Raw genomic sequence first — 18,625 nt, forward strand, 5'->3', positions numbered from 1 at the left:
TGAATTTGTCTATGCGTTAGACCATGTTGAGATTATCATTTTCCCAAAAGTCCCCACTCCTACCCCTTTGTTCTTTCCTCTACCCCCCCCCCTTTAGATAAATTTACAGTTTCTTAGAAATTAAGCTATAACTTAAAAACGGGTAAGGATAATAACGCAATATTTTATTAATCATTTTGCGTTACGATATTCTACAAAAAGTATATTTACCATGGTATCCTAAATATTCATAGTTAAAAAATATCATAAACATGAAAAAATATTTTTTACGGATTAATTTATGAAACTTTTCTTTGTAGATTTTTTATACGAGGTCGCACAACAAAATGTTTGATACAAAATTTGGGGTGCATAGTTTACATTTTAAAATGATACATAGTTATTAACAGTTTGTTTGCATATAGTGGTTATAGATACAGTATACATAGATGTTATAGATGGGTACAGTAGGTACAGTATATTGATTTTACAGACTCTGGCTTTTTTGTGCACCGCAACAATGAAAAAAAATTACGTATATTATGGTTTTTGTATTTGAATTTGCCGCTTTATTAACGTTATGTAGCTCATTCAGTACTTATACAGACTGTAGTGGATACATATGAATGAATATCGTGCATTTGCTGCTGTACGCCAGAGCCTCATTTTATTATACAGGGTGTCTCACCTAAAGTGAACCAATAGATAACTTTTTTTATTATGAGATATAGAGTTAACTTCTTATGGCACACTACCCTTTATTTTAAGTTGTTTTTTTAGTGGTTTCGAATTTTAAAAATATGTTCGCCATTTTCCAATATGGCTGACAACTTTGTTAGTCCTATGGAATACCCTGTATTTTATGATTGTTTTAGAATGTAAACGCACAATTTTTAAACCTTTTTATTCTTGACATTTTTTTCTAAAGCTACTTGTTTAGGAGTTACATCGAAAAAGAAATGGTTTGTGAGTACATCCTGCATCCTGTAGCTCATAAACGAGTAAGTTTAAGAGCGGAAATACAAAGAATAAACAAGTTTTCAAATCACATCTACATTAACAAAAACCATAAAATAAATTGTTCCAATATCAAAGTAAGCTAGCATTTTTGAAAATGGTGGCCATTTTTAAAACAACAAAATCAGTATTTTTTAACGTATTTTATATATTTTTTTGAACGAGGACTTATATGTGACTTATTTATTCTTTGCACTTTCTCTCTCAACTTACTCGTTTATGAGCTACAGAATGCCGAATGTACACCACAAGCCTTTCTTTTAGATATAACACGCTGTAACTCCTAAATGGGGTAGGTTTAGAGAAAAAATGTCACGAATAAAAAAATAGCTTTTAAATTCTAAAAGAATACTAAAATACAGCGTATTCCATAAGAAATAACAAAGTTGTTGGCCATATTGGAAAATGGTGGACATATATTTTTTATTCGTAACCATCCCTAAAAACATTTTTTACAAATAAAAGGGGTCGTCTAATAAAAAGTTAACTCTATATGGAAAATAAAATTTATGTATGTTCACTATGTAATCTCAACCGGGATGAAACGTGTACCCTTTTATAGCAGAATGTCCAATTTAAAAAAAGATACGTCAATTTTGGTCTAACAAATTATATTTAAATGAATATGAGTTTTTTTGAATTTTTAAATGGCAAAGATTGGCGGGCACTTGGAAATTATCTTAAAGAGGCGTGGAGTAAAGGGTGGGAATTGATAATGGAGTATAATTATTAAATTTAAGAATTGAGATATCAATACAAAAATTTTAAAGATCTATGTAATTTAAAAAGTTTATAAAATATTGTTTGTTAAGTATCTATCAAAGTAAATTATAAAAGTAACAGGTTTGTTTTATGAATTATTAACTGTTTGAAGAAAAATTCAGATTCTCAGTAGGCTACATTTAAATTTTATTATTCATTCAATTGATATCTGATCTATTAGTATGTAGTGCTATTTGTGTATGTTCTGTAGTGGAAATCAGTTTATTTTATGAATAATTGTATGTGATTCATGGAATTTTTTTAAACTGTTTTAAAATATTTTAAAATCAGTGTGTCTAACACAAAACAGACGGTCTTTGACCATTGTTCTTTGCATTTAAATAAAAAACACTGTATTGATATTTTATTACAATGAACACATTTTCTTCTTCTTCTTCTTCAGAAATCTATAATAATTCCTTTTTAATATATATTCATCTAATAATTCTTTTTGTAGATTATCGTAACGCAAAATTATTAATAAAATATTGCATTATTATCCTTACCCGTTTTAAAGTTATAGCTTAATTGCTGAGAGGCTTTAAATTTATCTAAAAAGGGGGGTTAGAGGAAAGCACAAGGGTGGAGGAGTGTTGACTTTCGGGAAAATGATAATCTCAACATGGTCTAACAGCATAGACAAATTCAGCTTTCCCATAGTTACTTACAACATCAAACCTATATTGACTGTGGGCTACGTGTACCATCCATGCGCGCCTCGATACTACTACGAATTTCCCACGTTTACTCTTACTGAAATCAACGTAGCTCTGTTGTTTTTGCACGGATTTCTTTAAACTTGGTGTTGTTGTACTACTTGTTAGTTTTTCTAACCATAAATAGTTTGTAACATGCCCTAAACAAGCGCAATATTTCCGATATTTCATTTTAAAGTATTTTTAAATTTTATTTTTTGCAATAAATGTTGATTAGCGCCTAAAGTATAAGAGATAGAAGAAAGGTTGTAATAATCTTTTTAAAAGACAATATATTTAGGCGTAGATAGACGCTTAATTCACCTTTCTATCATTAACCGTTTGTGTGTTAGACGCGGAAACGTAAACCGATGACCCACGCAACTTCCCCCCCTCCCCCCCGAGTTGTGACCACCCTAGAAATGCGACATCATCGATTTTTTTCATCTACTAGATGTCCCCAACAATAATCAAAAGTCAAATTTTGTCAGACTTTCAGTGCATACTCAACCCGTTTAGCGCCTGGACTAATCATAAAATAAACTCTATTTTATTTAATACAGGTCAATAAATAAACTTAACGATTGCTTTATTGATGTATAGACTTATTCTAATTGTTAGTGAAGGGTGAATTTCCTTAGGCCAAACATAAAATTAGCAGTGTCTATTAGTGAGGTTAGGTCAGCAACTATCCTCTTGTTTATAATTTTATTTAGTAAATTTTTTACTTTAATTTTTTTAAGGTAAAGGATCCATTACAGAAACACATGTTGTATTTAATTTTTAAAGAAAATCATGCCGTGCTGCATTGAATCGAATCTTATCGATTCTAATCAAAATTCTTTGAATCACATCGATGCATTGAATCGGAAAAAATATGCTGCATCGCACACCCCTACTTATTTATAGTATTTGGTATATAAAACCACAACGCACCTCCAACATCATATTGAGCACATGATCCCTGCTTGCTCCTCGGAAGTTCTGTTCCATTTTACCAACAACTCCCACACAGTTAGGGCAGTCCAATTTAGGTTTCTTATTGATTAGTTCTTCCTGAGCCTAAAAAATATGCATAAATTTAAAATGTAACAACTCATTAATTTCTAAACATATCAATTTATGAAAAAAAACATGCTTATATACATGCTAATAAATGAGAGGTAATTTAATTAGGATCAAAATAACAATAACGTCACTATTTTTATGGTAAACTAGGAGTAGCAGTTCTGCCATTGCTGACTGATATGGCTAAATCTGAAATGACACAGCTATGAATGAATGAATGATGATTTATTCCAGAAAAATGTTCTATATGTTACAAAATTTTACAGTTTTTGAAATAACTATTAGTACTGTATAAACAACTAGCAGTTACCCGGCACGAAAATTCCTTATGTTTCAAACAGTTACATGAGGTGCACTGATTAAACAACATGTTTACTCTTACTTTAAATCAACTCATTTTGCAACTGACACTAACTTTTTTTTCGTGAAATTTAGTATTTAAGAGTCTGTGGTACCTAGGGCCTTGGTCCGAACTGAGGGTGGCGCGCTGGGCCGAGTTGGTCCGAACTACGTGGGTCATTTTGATTTTAAGCAGGACGTTGTTCTACCAGTTTTAGACAGAAAGTTGTTCCCACACTCGGGTGACAGGTGGGTGAGTTAGGGCTGACAGCCGAGGGTGTTTTCCAAACGTGATCGACCGAGCACAACTTTCACTTCTCGACCCCAAACCCCGGGTGCTCGTTACCTACCAGCTACTGCCAACCAGCAGTTGTTGTGTTTCGACCCCACAGTTAGAGCACACAAAGTAAAAGACATTAAAATATTAATATTGATGTTGATGACACAGCATGGAATACGGAAATCGATAAAATAAAGTATCGTAATAGTTTTTTATACACAAACTAATCACTTTTTTAACCAAAACTGAACATAATTTTAGCTAAATTTTGTATATAAATGATTTAATACTTCCTCTGCTGCAGAAAACTCACAGACTCTAGCGGAGGGTTATCTTACGGTTGGTTTTGAATTAATTGTCCACGAAATTACATTTGTTTCATCCGCCTAACGAATTATTACTTAAATTATTTTAATCGATTCGACGTTTTAATAGCCCGAGACTTGTCGTCTAAGTTCTAAGCCCCGTCTTTGGCGGGTGAAAGAATCAAGTCTTGGGAGCAGGCTGATTTGAACAATCAGCTACGTAAATTAATACTAAATTTATTTTAAATCATCCCACGTTAAATTATCCGTTCAGTTATATTAATTAGGCCCCGACGACTCTGTAGGAATTGTTTTACCTTACATTCAATATTGGATCGATTACCAACGTCTCAAACTAATTAGTCGCATTTTAATACGAGTATTTACATCACATTGGCTAAGATTGAATACTCGTTGGCCCTACAGAGTCATTCTAAAAGTTAGGCAAAATTCTCCAAAACACTTTTACGAATGCTGGGATAATATAGCTCCAACTGGGCGTCTGCAGGATTTCCTGAGCGCTTCTAGAGCTCTGAGCCTTCGATTAAATTTAAATAAATTGATCAGTCAAAGCCGTGACAACTTCGTATCGAGCCCTGGATTTTTCTCGGCTCCTTCTGAGCACTCCGGGGAAGAAATTTGAGTGTGGCCGGTTCTAGGGTAGGCCTAGCCTGACTTTGGTGAATACTAGTTTATTCCCCCCCTAGAATTTTGCGTCACATCTCTGGCGCCCGAACAGGGACTCAAAAAACACGGTTTTGACTTTAAAATTTACATGAAATGACTGGAGAAACTAAATCTACGACTTCTAGTACCCCGACGACTATTGCCCGACTCGATACGCTACCGATTGGCCACGTGACGATATCCACGGTGGGAATTCAAACGTCAACGACGACCACGACCACGACGACGATCTCCCAAATACCTTGGACGATGGAGAGCATCCCGAAATCACCGTTGGACGACCCACGCGTCGGCTGGATTCATACTCTGAGCAAACAGCACCTGATTGCTGAGATGACAAAATATCAGCTAGATACTGAGGGTAGCGTCGCAGAGCTCCGCAAACGTTTTTGCGATTATTGGAAGAACCCGTTGGGAAGCATCGGTCAGCCGATGAACCCGACGGCGATTGCGGTATCGGGGCCTACTGCCTCTACAGCCTACGATACACGATTTCGACCACAGTGGCTGGCACCTCCTTCAACACACCAGGAGATGGCCAGCGTTCGAGAAATACTGGGACTCCCGCCAAACGCCGATTCGGAGTCCGTTCGACGAACTCTCACGACGTTGGTGAGGCTGCCGGATAACGTCCCGTCACATGGACAAGATATTCCGTCACGGCCTCCACATTTCAGACCACCGGCGGAGCACGACTATCGCGCTACGTTTGATAGACCCGACGAACGTCCAACAGCTTACTTGACGACCTACGAAACTACCCTGCCTTAACCGTACGCCTTCCAGTCGCAAGCCCCGACGTCTCGTTACGATTTCGGTGACCGGACAAACCAGTGGTCACAACCCAATCAGGACCCATGGACGTCGCGATTCCAACCCGGCTTCTCAACCTCCCGTCCAGACAACCCCAACCCGTGGGGTGAGACGAGAGTGGGAGACGACGCGCCGTCGTTGTGCAATCGGGTTCGCAAGTGGAATCTGCGGTTTGACGGCAAGAAGGACCCGGTCTCGTTTCTGGAACGTCTGGAGGAGTTGGCGGAAGCCTACTCGATCGACCTCAACGAAGTGACGAAGGCGCTGCCGGAACTTCTTCACGGCCCGGCTTTGCTTTGGCACCGTAACTGTCGCGGTAGTTGGCGCTCGTATGGAGATTTTAAACGCCAGTTCGAGGATCAATTTCTACCTCCGTTGTACCATCAGGACCTAGATTACGAGAAAGCCCATGTAAAAATGATGTGTAAAGAAAGTTTTTAGTTCTGTTTTTCTTTTCATGCATATAACTATATCTTTTGTTTTGACAGCCTTAGTATTAACCAATCTTAGTTATAATGTATCTTAGTATTAATTAGCAGTTATTGAATTTATTGAAAGTATAATAAATGCAGTGGATAAGAGAGAAAAAGTAATTGGCATTTTTCTTGATTTAACAAGGGCATTTGATAGTGTATCGCATGAAAATCTTATCGACACTTTATCAAAATTAGGTATTCATGACAAAGAATTAAATTGGTTTAGATCCTACCTATTTCTTAGGCAACAATATGTTGAGATAGAACATTATAAATCAGATTTCTCAAGTAAATATAATTACATCCAAAAGTTTAATTCACAGATGCAGATGGTCCGCCATGGAGTTCCGCAGGGGTCGGTGTTGGGGCCCCTCTTGTTCCTAATATACTTGAGGGGTCTGCCGGACTTGATGCCTGTGGGCGGGGCGGCCTGTTTGTATGCTGATGATACTAATATTACCATTTGTGGAAATTCAAAAGAAAGTATTGAGGCATCATCATTGGTCAGTCTCTCCATCATAAAAAAATTCTTAGATAGCAAAAACCTTCTTTTAAACCCTGAAAAATCTAATTTTGTATCATTTTCTACAAAACAAAACAAAAACAAATTAAATCCAGACATAATCTTAGAAGATTATAAATTACAACAGGTACAACATACAAAATTTCTTGGTTTAATAATTGATAAAAATCTAGCCTGAAACAAACATGTTGATCATGTTATAAAAAAAATGTCTTCAGGAGTATCTGCTTTAAGACAAATGTATAAAGTTTGCAGCTTAAAAACATTAATATCAATACAGGGTGTTGAAAATGTCTGGAACCAACATTATATCTGGTGAGTGGTTAAAGAAAAACAACTGATATTTTGTATACGGATATACTATGGTTTTACCTATCTTTTGGTGCCTTATGAAATTTTTTACCACTTATAGGGAACGTCCCGTAGAGGATGCAGTAAAAAGTTTTAATGGAAGCCTATGGTAAATGATACATCATTTTAAAGGCCATTTTTTTCTGAGTAAGGAGCCACAAGTTTCATCTCAAAAGGACCACCCTAGCGAAAATGGCGACTGTTTGAAATTTAAAAACCCACTTATAGGGAACGTCCTGTGGAGGATGCAGTAAAAAGTTTTAATGGAAGCCTATGGTAAATGATACATCATTTTAAAGGCCATTTTTTTCTGAGTAAGGAGCCACAAGTTTCATCTCAAAAGGACCACCCTAGCAAAAATGGCGACTGTTTGAAATTTAAAATTCAATTATTTTCAAAAACTTCAAACAGTCACCATTTTTGCTAGGGTGGTCCTTTTGAGATGAAACTTGTGGCTCCGTACTCAGAAAAAAATGGCCTTTAAAACGATGTATCATTTACCATAGGCTTCCATTAAAACTTTTTACTGCATCCTCCACAGGACGTTCCCTATAAGTGGTAAAAAATGTCATAAGGCACCAAAAGATAGGTAAAACCATAGTATATCCGTACACAAAATATCAGTTGTATTTCTTTAACCACTCACCAGATATAATGCTGGTTCCAGACATTTTCAACACCCTGTATATTATGCCTTAGTTCATTCTAATTTAGCTTATGGAATCAGCATATATGGAGCAACTACATCAAAAAACATAAAACGGATTTTATCGTACCAGAAAAGGGCAATTAGGGCAATGTTTAATTTGAAAAGGAAAGATTCGGTAAAACATATTTTTACCGATCTTGGAATACTAACTGTTCATGGACTATATATCTTGGAAACTATTATTTATGCAAAAAATATTACAAAAACTCAGGTATCAAACAAAATTAATAATTATAACACTCGTTCTCAATCTCAAATTGATAGACACAATCTAGAATTTTATAAAAAGAAAACAAAATTCGCAGGAAATAAATTTATGTCCCATCTTCCAAAAATACTTCTAAATGAAAATGATACAAAAAAGTTTAAAAATTGTCTGAAACAGTATTTGATTAAAATTTCCCCTTATTCTCTTGAAGAGTTTTGGGAGAACAAATAAATTAAATATTCTGTCTTATTTTTAGTTCATAAATGTAAAACATTTTATTTTGTAAGATCTGACTCTATTCCTGTACAATTGTACTTAAATGAATAAAGGATATTTTGATTGATTGATTGAATTAATATTGACACCATTCTATGTACAGAGTACTAATATTGAATGAAGATTTTATTGATTGATTGATTAAGGCGACGGATCAATAAATTTATGTGTAAATTATTTGATGTTTTTGACAAAAAGCTCTGACGATGTTGCAATGCAACGAAACATGTAAGCTTTGAACAACATTAGTTGAAAAAGACACAATTTTGGACTACTGACGGAGGTAAGCCTATATAAGTCTAAAAATACTACGTAACTTACTTATATACCAGCTACAAAATGCCCAAACTCACATTTATAATTTGGCTTAAATATTTCCCCAACAGATTAATTATCTGTAGAAGTTCATTGAGCTCTTATCGTGTCTAATAACATCCAAACACAGAAACCTTGCCTAGAATGGTACCGGTACCTATCTTTGACAAATTATTTGCAGTGGCCTATATTACGGACCGTGGCCTACTAGGTTGGTAACATTATTGAAAATAAAATTACATTTTGGCTGTAAAAATGGCACAAAGTGTAAATACTATTTAAGCAGCTACTGTCATGACAGAAAGGTCATATTCCTTTTAAATTAGATCACATCATCCTTTATAACATAAGTTGATTAACAATTCATTTAAACGTCAATATTTACGTAACTTTGCTATGTCATTTGCATTAGTTGTTGCCAATGAAGCCGCACGCCCATATAAACCAAGAGGCCCCTAACCGTCCTAATTCTCCTAATTTTATATATTTAAAAAATTTTGTTTTTCTTTTCCGAGTTCGAAAGTAATTGAAGGTATGCAAGCAAAGAATTGCCATCAAGCATTGGCATATAATTATCTATAGTCTCACTCGGTTTGTACGTAAACAAAATTTGCTCTCCATGTATTTCTTATGGGAGTTAAATTTAGATTCTCTTTGCCGAGTTTGTTTAGCTCTTCTACCCGACCGATTTTCATGATTGAGGTCTCAAATTGAAGGTATGCACGCACAGATTTTCCACCAAGCATCGGCATATATTTACCTACTGTATTACTCGACCAAAAAACATAATGTTATTCATTTTTGAATTCTTACTTCAATTTAAGATGTATTTCACGAGTTATAATTATATAATCCTATATATTTTGGTCTAAGAACCTTCAGTGAAATACCGGCTTTCATTTAAGCTATTTTTTATGTTTTTTATATGTTTCAGCCTCAAAATAATCTGTAAATTATAGGCTTTAATTTGAGTTATTGATCGTTTGAATCAGTTAACAGGGTTGGTACTAAATTTGGTAAATAAAATTCCCTGACCATTCTAGGTTTTCCAGACTGATATTATACTTTTTCCAGGTATACTGTTAGTCGATATCAACTAATCATAATCAAGATAAATTAAAAAGATGTAAATATTTAACTTGTTTAATTACTCCCAAACATAAAAAAAACTTGTTTCAAACAAAAAATCAATATAAAATCATCATCAGCATCAGTGCTTATGTCGTTCTTTTTGCCATTAGTCATCACCCTGACAAAAACCTGTTTAGAGCAAAACGTAGCATATCTGTAAAAACGTAGTATTTCAGGAGAAATTCCAGAATTTTTTCATAATTCCTTGACATTTCCCTGACTTTTCCATGTTTTCCAGGTTTTCCCTGACCGTACCAACCCTGAGTTAAGCTCAAGATACTGTATTACTCAATCAAAAATCATAAATTTGATTATTTCTTGGATATTATATTTGTTTCAACGCTGCGGAGCAGCATGGGTCCTCTAGTATAATTTAAGAGCGTTTTTAAATCTGTTGTCATCTGTTCAATTTTTTATTTTTATTGGTAATTGATTAAAAATTGTATACCATATTTATCATAAGTCTTTGTGTTCTTGATTAATTTCTTGCTTTACAATTTATTTTAGAAATGCTCCGACAAAATTATATAGACTATTATTAATGGTATAATGAAACTCCTTTATATATAGGGGTATTGTGCCGGCTCAAAATAGACTTGTGTGATTTTTGAAAGGCCTCATGGTAATCATGAATTAAAGTTCAATTAGACATTTTTTTAAAAAGGGAAGTTGAAAGTTTGAGACAAAATAAATTAATATTTGGTAATGTAGTTCAAGTTCAAAATGGCAAAAGTCAATGGAAATTCTTGAAATGTATTTTAACAAGGTAGGCCTAGGTAAAGTTCAGTTGAATCTCGCCCAAAAACTTGTAATTGTCTTCACCACAAACAATTATATTTCTTGATGCTTGGATGATACTTGATTGCAGCAATACGTTTTGGGTCACAAATTAAAATTTCAATATTTTCAAAATTGGACTTCTTTCTTCTTTCTGTATTACAATGGAAGTGAATAATGATCTTGGTTTAAAATTTAACTCACGTCTGTCACAACAATTGGTTACCACTGGTTTCTTGATGTCACTCACTATTCGCTGTTAGGGTTGGTTGATATTATAACAAGAGTATTTAATCATATTTTAGAAAAATGAAAGAAAAAAAGAATTTTGCAAAAGAATTTAAAATGTAGAAATAACTTCCAATTATAACAAATTTTAACTTATCAAATAATAAATTAAATAAGTATAGATGACAATGTTTGAGGTGAATATGAAATATGGAAAATTTACAAAAGATGAAATCTTTTGCTATGTTATTGTATGATAATTCAGAGATACTGTATTAATTTAACTAGTAGTACTTAGGCCTAGGTGTTCAGATAGATAACACGTCGCTTATGAACAAATTACATACAAATTGAAAAGTAAACCAAGTGGATAATTTTAGAACATCTCACTATTCAGCCGATCACAGAACCATTCCGTGATAAGTTTCCAATGGATTAAAGCGTTCACGCAACCAATCACCATATCCAAAGTGTCGTAAGATAGGTCATGGCACGTAGATTTTCCATAAAGTAAATAATGTTTGAAACGTCATCATGGACACAGAGGAATATTGCGTCAAAGTTGTGATTTTCCAAATTGAGTGACTGCGAAGAGGTCTCAAAGAGGCCTTCCACCATCTCTACCTTTACTAACAAAACCAAAATACCTAAAAACGCCAAATAAAAAAAATATCAATAAAGAGTTCTTCTTCTCCTATGTCTTAGATTAAGCTCGATTCCGTGAGCCAGGTTCGCTAGTTTTTATTATAAGTTCATAAAGTCTTGTCTTGGAGTTTGTTTACTAGATAGATTTTTTTGTTTTCAATGTTCTTCAAAATGTTATTTCATATTTGCACAGATCTGACTGAACTATTCAACCTTTGATAACGGCTAGGTCACAGATATGATAACACTTTAAAGGCATAACCCCTGATATTTTTTAAAATATAAACCAAAAGAAAAATAAAATAGAATTGCTGAGTTTCAATGAAATTAAATGAAATGTGTTTATTGCCCTTTGAATTTTTGCAAATTATTGACAATGTGATAAAACAGCTAAAGTTATAGCATAGTCAGTTATTATATACAATATAGCTAACTAGACAAAACGAGCCATGTTACAATACATATTTAAAATATTACAATTGAATAATCTTATGTTTACTAAGAAAAATGTGTGGCATTTAGAATAATGCAAGTGATTAAACCCCATAACAAACAAAATCCAACAGTACTTTGGTCTACTATTTGCTAGCTCTACACTTAAAAATTAATACCAGGCATTTCAAAAAATTCATTTAGAGAATACAGTAGACTCCCTCTTATCCGGACTCCACGGGACCAGTCCACATAAAAGGTTTTCCGGTTAAATCGACATCCCCAAAAACTTGATATGTAAACCAAATTTTTGACTTAAATTTAGGAGAGCATTGTATTTAGACACGTGATCACTGGTCTCAAATCTTTACCACAGGAACAGTCGTTTCAGTACCGCCCACTTCCTGCCGATCTAGTACGGTTAAACCGATGTTCTGATAAAAATTGTACTGTTAAAGAGATGTCATTTCCGCCGAATGTAGTCCGGTTAAATTGATGTCCGGTTAAAAGGTGTCCGGATAAGAGAGAGTCTACTGTAAAAGGGGTTGTTCAGAAACCATCTGTAGAATTTAGTTTTAAAAGTATTTACAGGATATTTTTGTATTAAATGTAGTACATGGGGACCGAGCTTTGCTCTGGGAAAATCATTAGTTTACTCTGAAAGCAGTCTTAGTATTGCAGATACATTAATTCATTCCCAAACCCCACACTGCTCGCCTTTACTATTTCCTTCACCACTTCCTATGTCGTGGACCTGTTTCCCTCCCTTCCCATAGCATTTTAGGATTGCAGATACAATTAATGCAATGCCACAGACAGTTCCCACACTCTGCACTGCTAGCCTTACTACTTCCTTAACCATTTCCTACGTCATGGACCTGTTTCCTTCCCTTTTCATAGCATTTAAGTATTACAGATACATTAATCTAACTGCCACAAACAGTTCCCCCACTCTGCGATGCCAGACTTTACTACTTCCTTCACCACTTCCAATGACGTGGGCCTGTTTCCTTCATTTAATTGAAGGTACATTAAATCTAACTGCCACAGACCTTTCCCACCCTCTGCGATGCTAAACTTTACTATTTCCTACGTAGTGAACCTGTTTTCATCTCTTTCCATAGCTGCTAGTATCTTGTATATTAAAACGTGACGTTTTTTTTTTAATTTAACGATTCTGAATCAACAACTTGATGGATTTTTCATGTTTTTTGTGTTGAAAGAACAAAGATAGTTTTGAAAGAAAGGGAATGACGAAGCCATAATTTTAATTTCAGGTTTCAGTTTTTAGAAATTAAGTTTTTATTTTTAAAAAGTCTAGCAGCTGACTCAATTTAAAACTGTTTCAGTACTGGTTTAACCAACAGCTGGCTTTTAACTGTCATTGAAATGTTTTTGTTACAAGTTATATGTTTATAAAAATATTGAACACTGCACAAAACTTCTGTAGCTTTTTTTAAATCATGGAAATAAGACTACATTGTCTCGGGGGTCTGTTTGGGTGATTTAAAAATTAAAATTTATATTAAGACCTAGATTTATTCTTTGAAACATAAGTTGTACTTGTAAGTGTTAAACATCACTTAATTTATGTCAAACTAGCAGAGCACCCGTCCTTCGTACGGGGTTGGCATATAAGTATAAAATGCTTATTGCAGTTATACTCAAGCTCTGCGTTTTCAATGGGGGGAGGACACAGTTTGATAAAATTTGGTTCATAAATTTACGGTATGATATAGTATAACACAACTACTATTGCCATAATGTTCTACCACTGCACCTAGACAATAGAAAAAATAAATTATAAAATATTCGCACAATATCACAAATTATTCATTAAATTAAAAAACTCAAACCTAACTGTAAACAATCCTACTTTGACAGTTCTAATTGTGTATCACAGTTTTTTGTTGCTATTTAGTTCAAATTAGCTGTTATATGAAAACACAAAATAATAATAGTGCTGCACCCTGTTGGGAAACCTTATAACTTTTTAATGCTATTGCATATTATAGAACCAACCTGTAAAGTTGAAACAGCTGACTAAATTCAAATTCTTTAATTCCCTTTAAATATGAATACTCATAAGGTTAACATGGGGAACTACAGAGCCACTGGGGCGGAGCCCGAAAGGATTTTTCAGATAAGAATATGCCTTAATGTTAATCGGGAATGTGAGCTATCATCGTGCCAAATTTCAGCCCAATGCGGACAGTAGTTTATGCGTGATTGAGCAACACACACACAAACTCACAAACTTTCAGATAATATTAGTAAGATAACTAGGGGTCTGCATGCACCGAAAGGTTCGGTACAGCCTATTATAATAATAAATTACTTATCATAGTCAATTGTAGTTGGTACTGAGCACATAAAAGTCTTATCAGATGTTTGTTTACGATCTTCATGGTTTATTACTAGGGTGATGATGCAATAAAAAACCCATTAGCAGTCCCAAATCCATTAACGACAATAATTGTTGTATTCAAGTACTTACAAGAACTGTTGAGTTTTATCACTTTTATTCCTATACGACTTTCTCCAATTCTATTTTATCATAAAAATAATAGTTTTATGATGACTGTAAATTTTATCTCTAACTCAGTCAGTATTTTCATGAATATTCAGTTTGCCGCTGGCCATTGCCCTACTGGCCTACTGCCATAAAACTGTTTATGGCTTCATATTAAAGTTGTAACTAATCTACAATCTTATTTTATAAGTTAAGATATTGTTATTGCTATTTTATCTTTCTATTGATGAAACCACAACCGTGTGGTTGTTGTTTGCATAATTTTTTTCTGTTATGCAAGCCTACTCCGTCTTAAATTATGTCATGGCATGTTCTGTGTCTTATATTGTTGGATGTGGCTGTTAAGGTTTAAATGTTTTTTGTTTCCTATATTTTTTTATTGTGTTGACGGTACTTTATGCAATCTAAATCTTATGAACTAGAATTATGATAGTGATTTTGCTACCCTCATTGTAACCTACTCAATTTATATACTTACTCTTACTCCCAGGGCCATGTAAATCTAAGAAGATATTTGGCCGCACCAACAAAGCCTCTCCATCTTGCTCTATCCTCTGCATCCTCCTCAGTTGCTCCTAGTTGCTCCATGTCTTTCTTTACTTGGCTCCACCATTTTTGTTTTTGCCTTCCTCTCGGTCGTCTTCCTTCGGGATTTCTTAGTAAAACTAATTTTAACTTATTTTGCTCCTCTCTTCGTAAAACATGTCCAGCCCATCTAACTCTTCTACACTTAATTCACACACCACATCTGGATCTCTGTAGAGTTCTCTCAGTTCTCTGTTGTGTCTCTTCCTTCATTCACCACCTTCATAAATTGGTCCATAGATTTTTCTTAAAAGCTTATTTTCGAATGTGATTAACTTCTTTTCTTCTTTTTTATTTGGTTTCCATGTTTCAGCTCCGTATAATAATACTGGGCTTATTATTGTCTTATAAATAATTCTAATTTTGGTGTTTTTTGACAGTAACTTAGAGGACATCAGTCTGTTGCAAGCGTAGAAACATCTGTTTGCCAGATTTAGTCTATTTTGAATTTCTATTTCTTCTTTGTTTTCCCTGGATAAGATAACCCCTAAGTACTTAAAATGTTCTACTTTTTCAAATTTATGGTCATCTACCTGCAATGGGTCTTGGGCTATACCTTACTCAATTTATATAGGCCATCCTAAATAATTAGGTCTAGGCCTGGGTCTTTTGACTCTTTGGAAGAGCTTTAAAATATACTAACAAAATTGGATTGATTCTGAGATAGTGAAGATAATGATTGATATGTGTGGATGTTAACTTTGTAAATGAAAAGACAATAATCTCACCATTGGTAATTGGCCATTGGTAATCCAAATTTTAGTTTAAGAAAAAAACTTTGCAAGAGATGTATCCATCTTATAATTAGTTTTCAAGCTGATAAAAAAGATGCTCTTTGCCATTACTTCATCATAACATCCTGTTTTTCATTGTCATCTATTGAATGTGAACAGCTGGCAACTACACTGTTTTTGTACTGAATGCTTTTATATGTTTTTACAAGTTTAAAAAACAACTAGACATTGTGTTGGTTGGAAATAATTTTTATCATGGCTATTCAAAGTATTTCAGAGTAAAATAGGTAAATCCTTTATCTTAATTGTGATTTTTCTTTACACAATCCTCGTAGGAGTAAAGATTTTAATAATGTGTGGTACAGTAATTGTTGTTAGAAAACCATGAATGTAGGATACTATCCATTTTCATAGTAATTTCAATGTATTAAAATTAAAAATAATGGTTCAAATACAGATCTGAAAAGAAAACCGCAAAAATACGGGTAGCCGCGTACCGTACCGATTTTTGTACCGAGAACTAAGGTACAAAATATTGTACCGTACTGACCTTAAATTTTCTGTACCGCAGACCCCTACAAATAACTAACAACAACACTGTTTGTAAAATCAAAAAGTCTAAAATTAGAATTATACATAAAAGTAATTTCTAGAAGGGGTGTTAAAAAACCAAGTTCAGTATTGTCTGTTATCAACTGAGATAAGTGGCTCGGCTTCCTCAACGTTGATAACTATTACCGTTGCCTCCTCTAATACAAGGCCGCTGCGAGACATAAGTGTCAACCAATTAATTTATAATGGTCCATATGCGCCATGTTTGCGTTTACATTTTTGTCATTACCAAGGCAATAGGCATGCCATTGCGATGTTGACACACAACAACTATAGGTAGTTAGGCTGGGGCTTAACTTACTGAGTATGTTGCCACACACCAATGCCGCAGCCTTGTATTAGAGAAGCTATGCTATCACCCACTGCTATCACTGGGTGATTCAGATAATCTTATTTCCTTGACAAAAAAGAATATTTTTCTACTAGAATAATATGCACAGTGATTAAACTCTGGGTTGATGCTCAATGGACAACATAGGTTAAACATATTAAACACATTGTTAAACTACTATGAGATTCAATCACAGCAGACGATTGAACCATTTATTTTGTAACAAAGTCAGGACACACTTAAAACAGCAATCATACACAGAAAAAAATCAAAGTTTTACTGAAGCAATATGTGTTTAAATAGACTTTATTATTTATTACGCCGTACACCTAGCCAATTACGATCGCCATTCGTAAATTATGGTCTCTATTAAGCTCCCGTCGTGGCAAAACAAGCTGGTTCAAATTTACGAGCAATGCTGTGTTCTTAACTTCATACACTACTACTATTCTTGCGATATCCAATTCTTAAGCGGTAATAATTAGCCAAAAAACTGTGTGAGGGAAAACTGACGATTTTAAATTTAGCAAATAATAATTTATTAACTCAGTTATTTCATAATGTCAATGAGACAAAATTGTAGTATACTCTAATCATGTGGTGGTAGGTATGCCTGAAAACTTATATATATTTATAAACCTAATGAAAAAACAAACAAAAAATTGATTATCCACTGACAATTTAAGTGAAACAAATATTTCATTTCATTTTTGTTTTTGATACATTTTTATTATTTATCGCAAAGAACAAATTACCATTTAAAATAATAGTTGTGAGTGCAGCAACGCGCGCCGAGTAACTGCTAGTTAATAATATATTTACAATATATAATAGTAATATAGTTAATATAGTGGACAAAATGTAAACTAGAAACTAATTTTTTAAAGGGATATATTACTTAAACGTATAAGAATTTTTTCGTCATACTGCAGCAAAAACAGCCATTTTTATGCATACGTTGTGGGTCTAAAGTAGTATTTCTACTCTCTAGGGAGTAAAAAGCATGTTAAGCCCCTAGGGAGAAAAAAATCTGCTATTGTCAACTCAGTTGTAAATTTCTATTGAAAACAAAATTGCATGAATCGAAAGTATATATCAATTGTAGTTAATTTTTCCCTTATTGTAAATAGTTCGCCATAGTTTATTTTATTTTTTTTCAGTAGTGTAATGTACACTAACACAATTAATTGTAACAGACTAAACAATTGAACCACTTACTAAACAGCTGCTTTCCATTTGCAAATTAAATTGGAAGCCTTTTTAGATGTTATCTTAAAATGAAAACCTTTATTTTTAATATAGTTTGTTCAAATAATGGTGCAATTTGACAAAAATTATAGTTCTTTACAAACAAAAAAGTGACCCTCGCTTATTGTCATAAAACTTGAGCTAGGGTCGAAAAGAGTCACTCTAGTTATGAAAGATACTATTAGTAACAATAACATTTTTAATTTTTTGTAATAGATAGATTATTTTTTATTTACTTGACTGTTGAATACCTTGTACTGGACCAGCATCTTTTCCATTGCCACACTGTTGCAGAGTCCAGCTACTGAACATACCATCTGAGGGTTCATCTGGGAGCTGATAGCTTCTATCAACTCTGGAATGGACTGGTCCACCAACCTTACACACTCCTTGGCGATCGGTTTGATGGGGATGAGGATCATACAAGACCCTTCCAGTACCAGTTTTATGTCCTCCTGAAAAACCATTTTATTTTTTAGGTTCTTTCCAAGTTTTTAATAGTGTTGTCAAAAACTAGTGCTTTATCATAAATTCCAAGACCCATAAATGTTCAAATACATCATGAT

The 18,625-nt window shown here is 33.9% G+C and overlaps 1 protein-coding gene across 3 annotated transcripts in view; it reads right to left on the minus strand.

Moving 5' to 3' along the window:
* The window catches only part of LOC128983566 (prosaposin), a 207,501-nt gene that overhangs the window by 155,924 nt on the left and 32,952 nt on the right, over window positions 1-18,625 (minus strand). For 2 of the 3 annotated variants that reach the window (XM_054402884.1, XM_054402883.1), the window contains exons 4-5: window positions 18,296-18,514; window positions 3,390-3,515 (exon numbers count right to left, since the gene is read on the minus strand). In XM_054402884.1, the coding sequence (XP_054258859.1) occupies window positions 3,390-3,515; window positions 18,296-18,514 (345 nt within the window). The remainder of the gene's footprint in view (window positions 1-3,389; window positions 3,516-18,295; window positions 18,515-18,625) is intronic. The other variant, XM_054402885.1, reaches the window with a different exon arrangement.

Source organism: Macrosteles quadrilineatus, unplaced genomic scaffold (genome assembly GCF_028750875.1).
Source record: "Macrosteles quadrilineatus isolate MER2022 unplaced genomic scaffold, UCM_ALF_1.0 Scaffold_1__1_contigs__length_201487025, whole genome shotgun sequence".
Lineage (NCBI taxonomy): Eukaryota > Metazoa > Arthropoda > Insecta > Hemiptera > Cicadellidae > Macrosteles > Macrosteles quadrilineatus.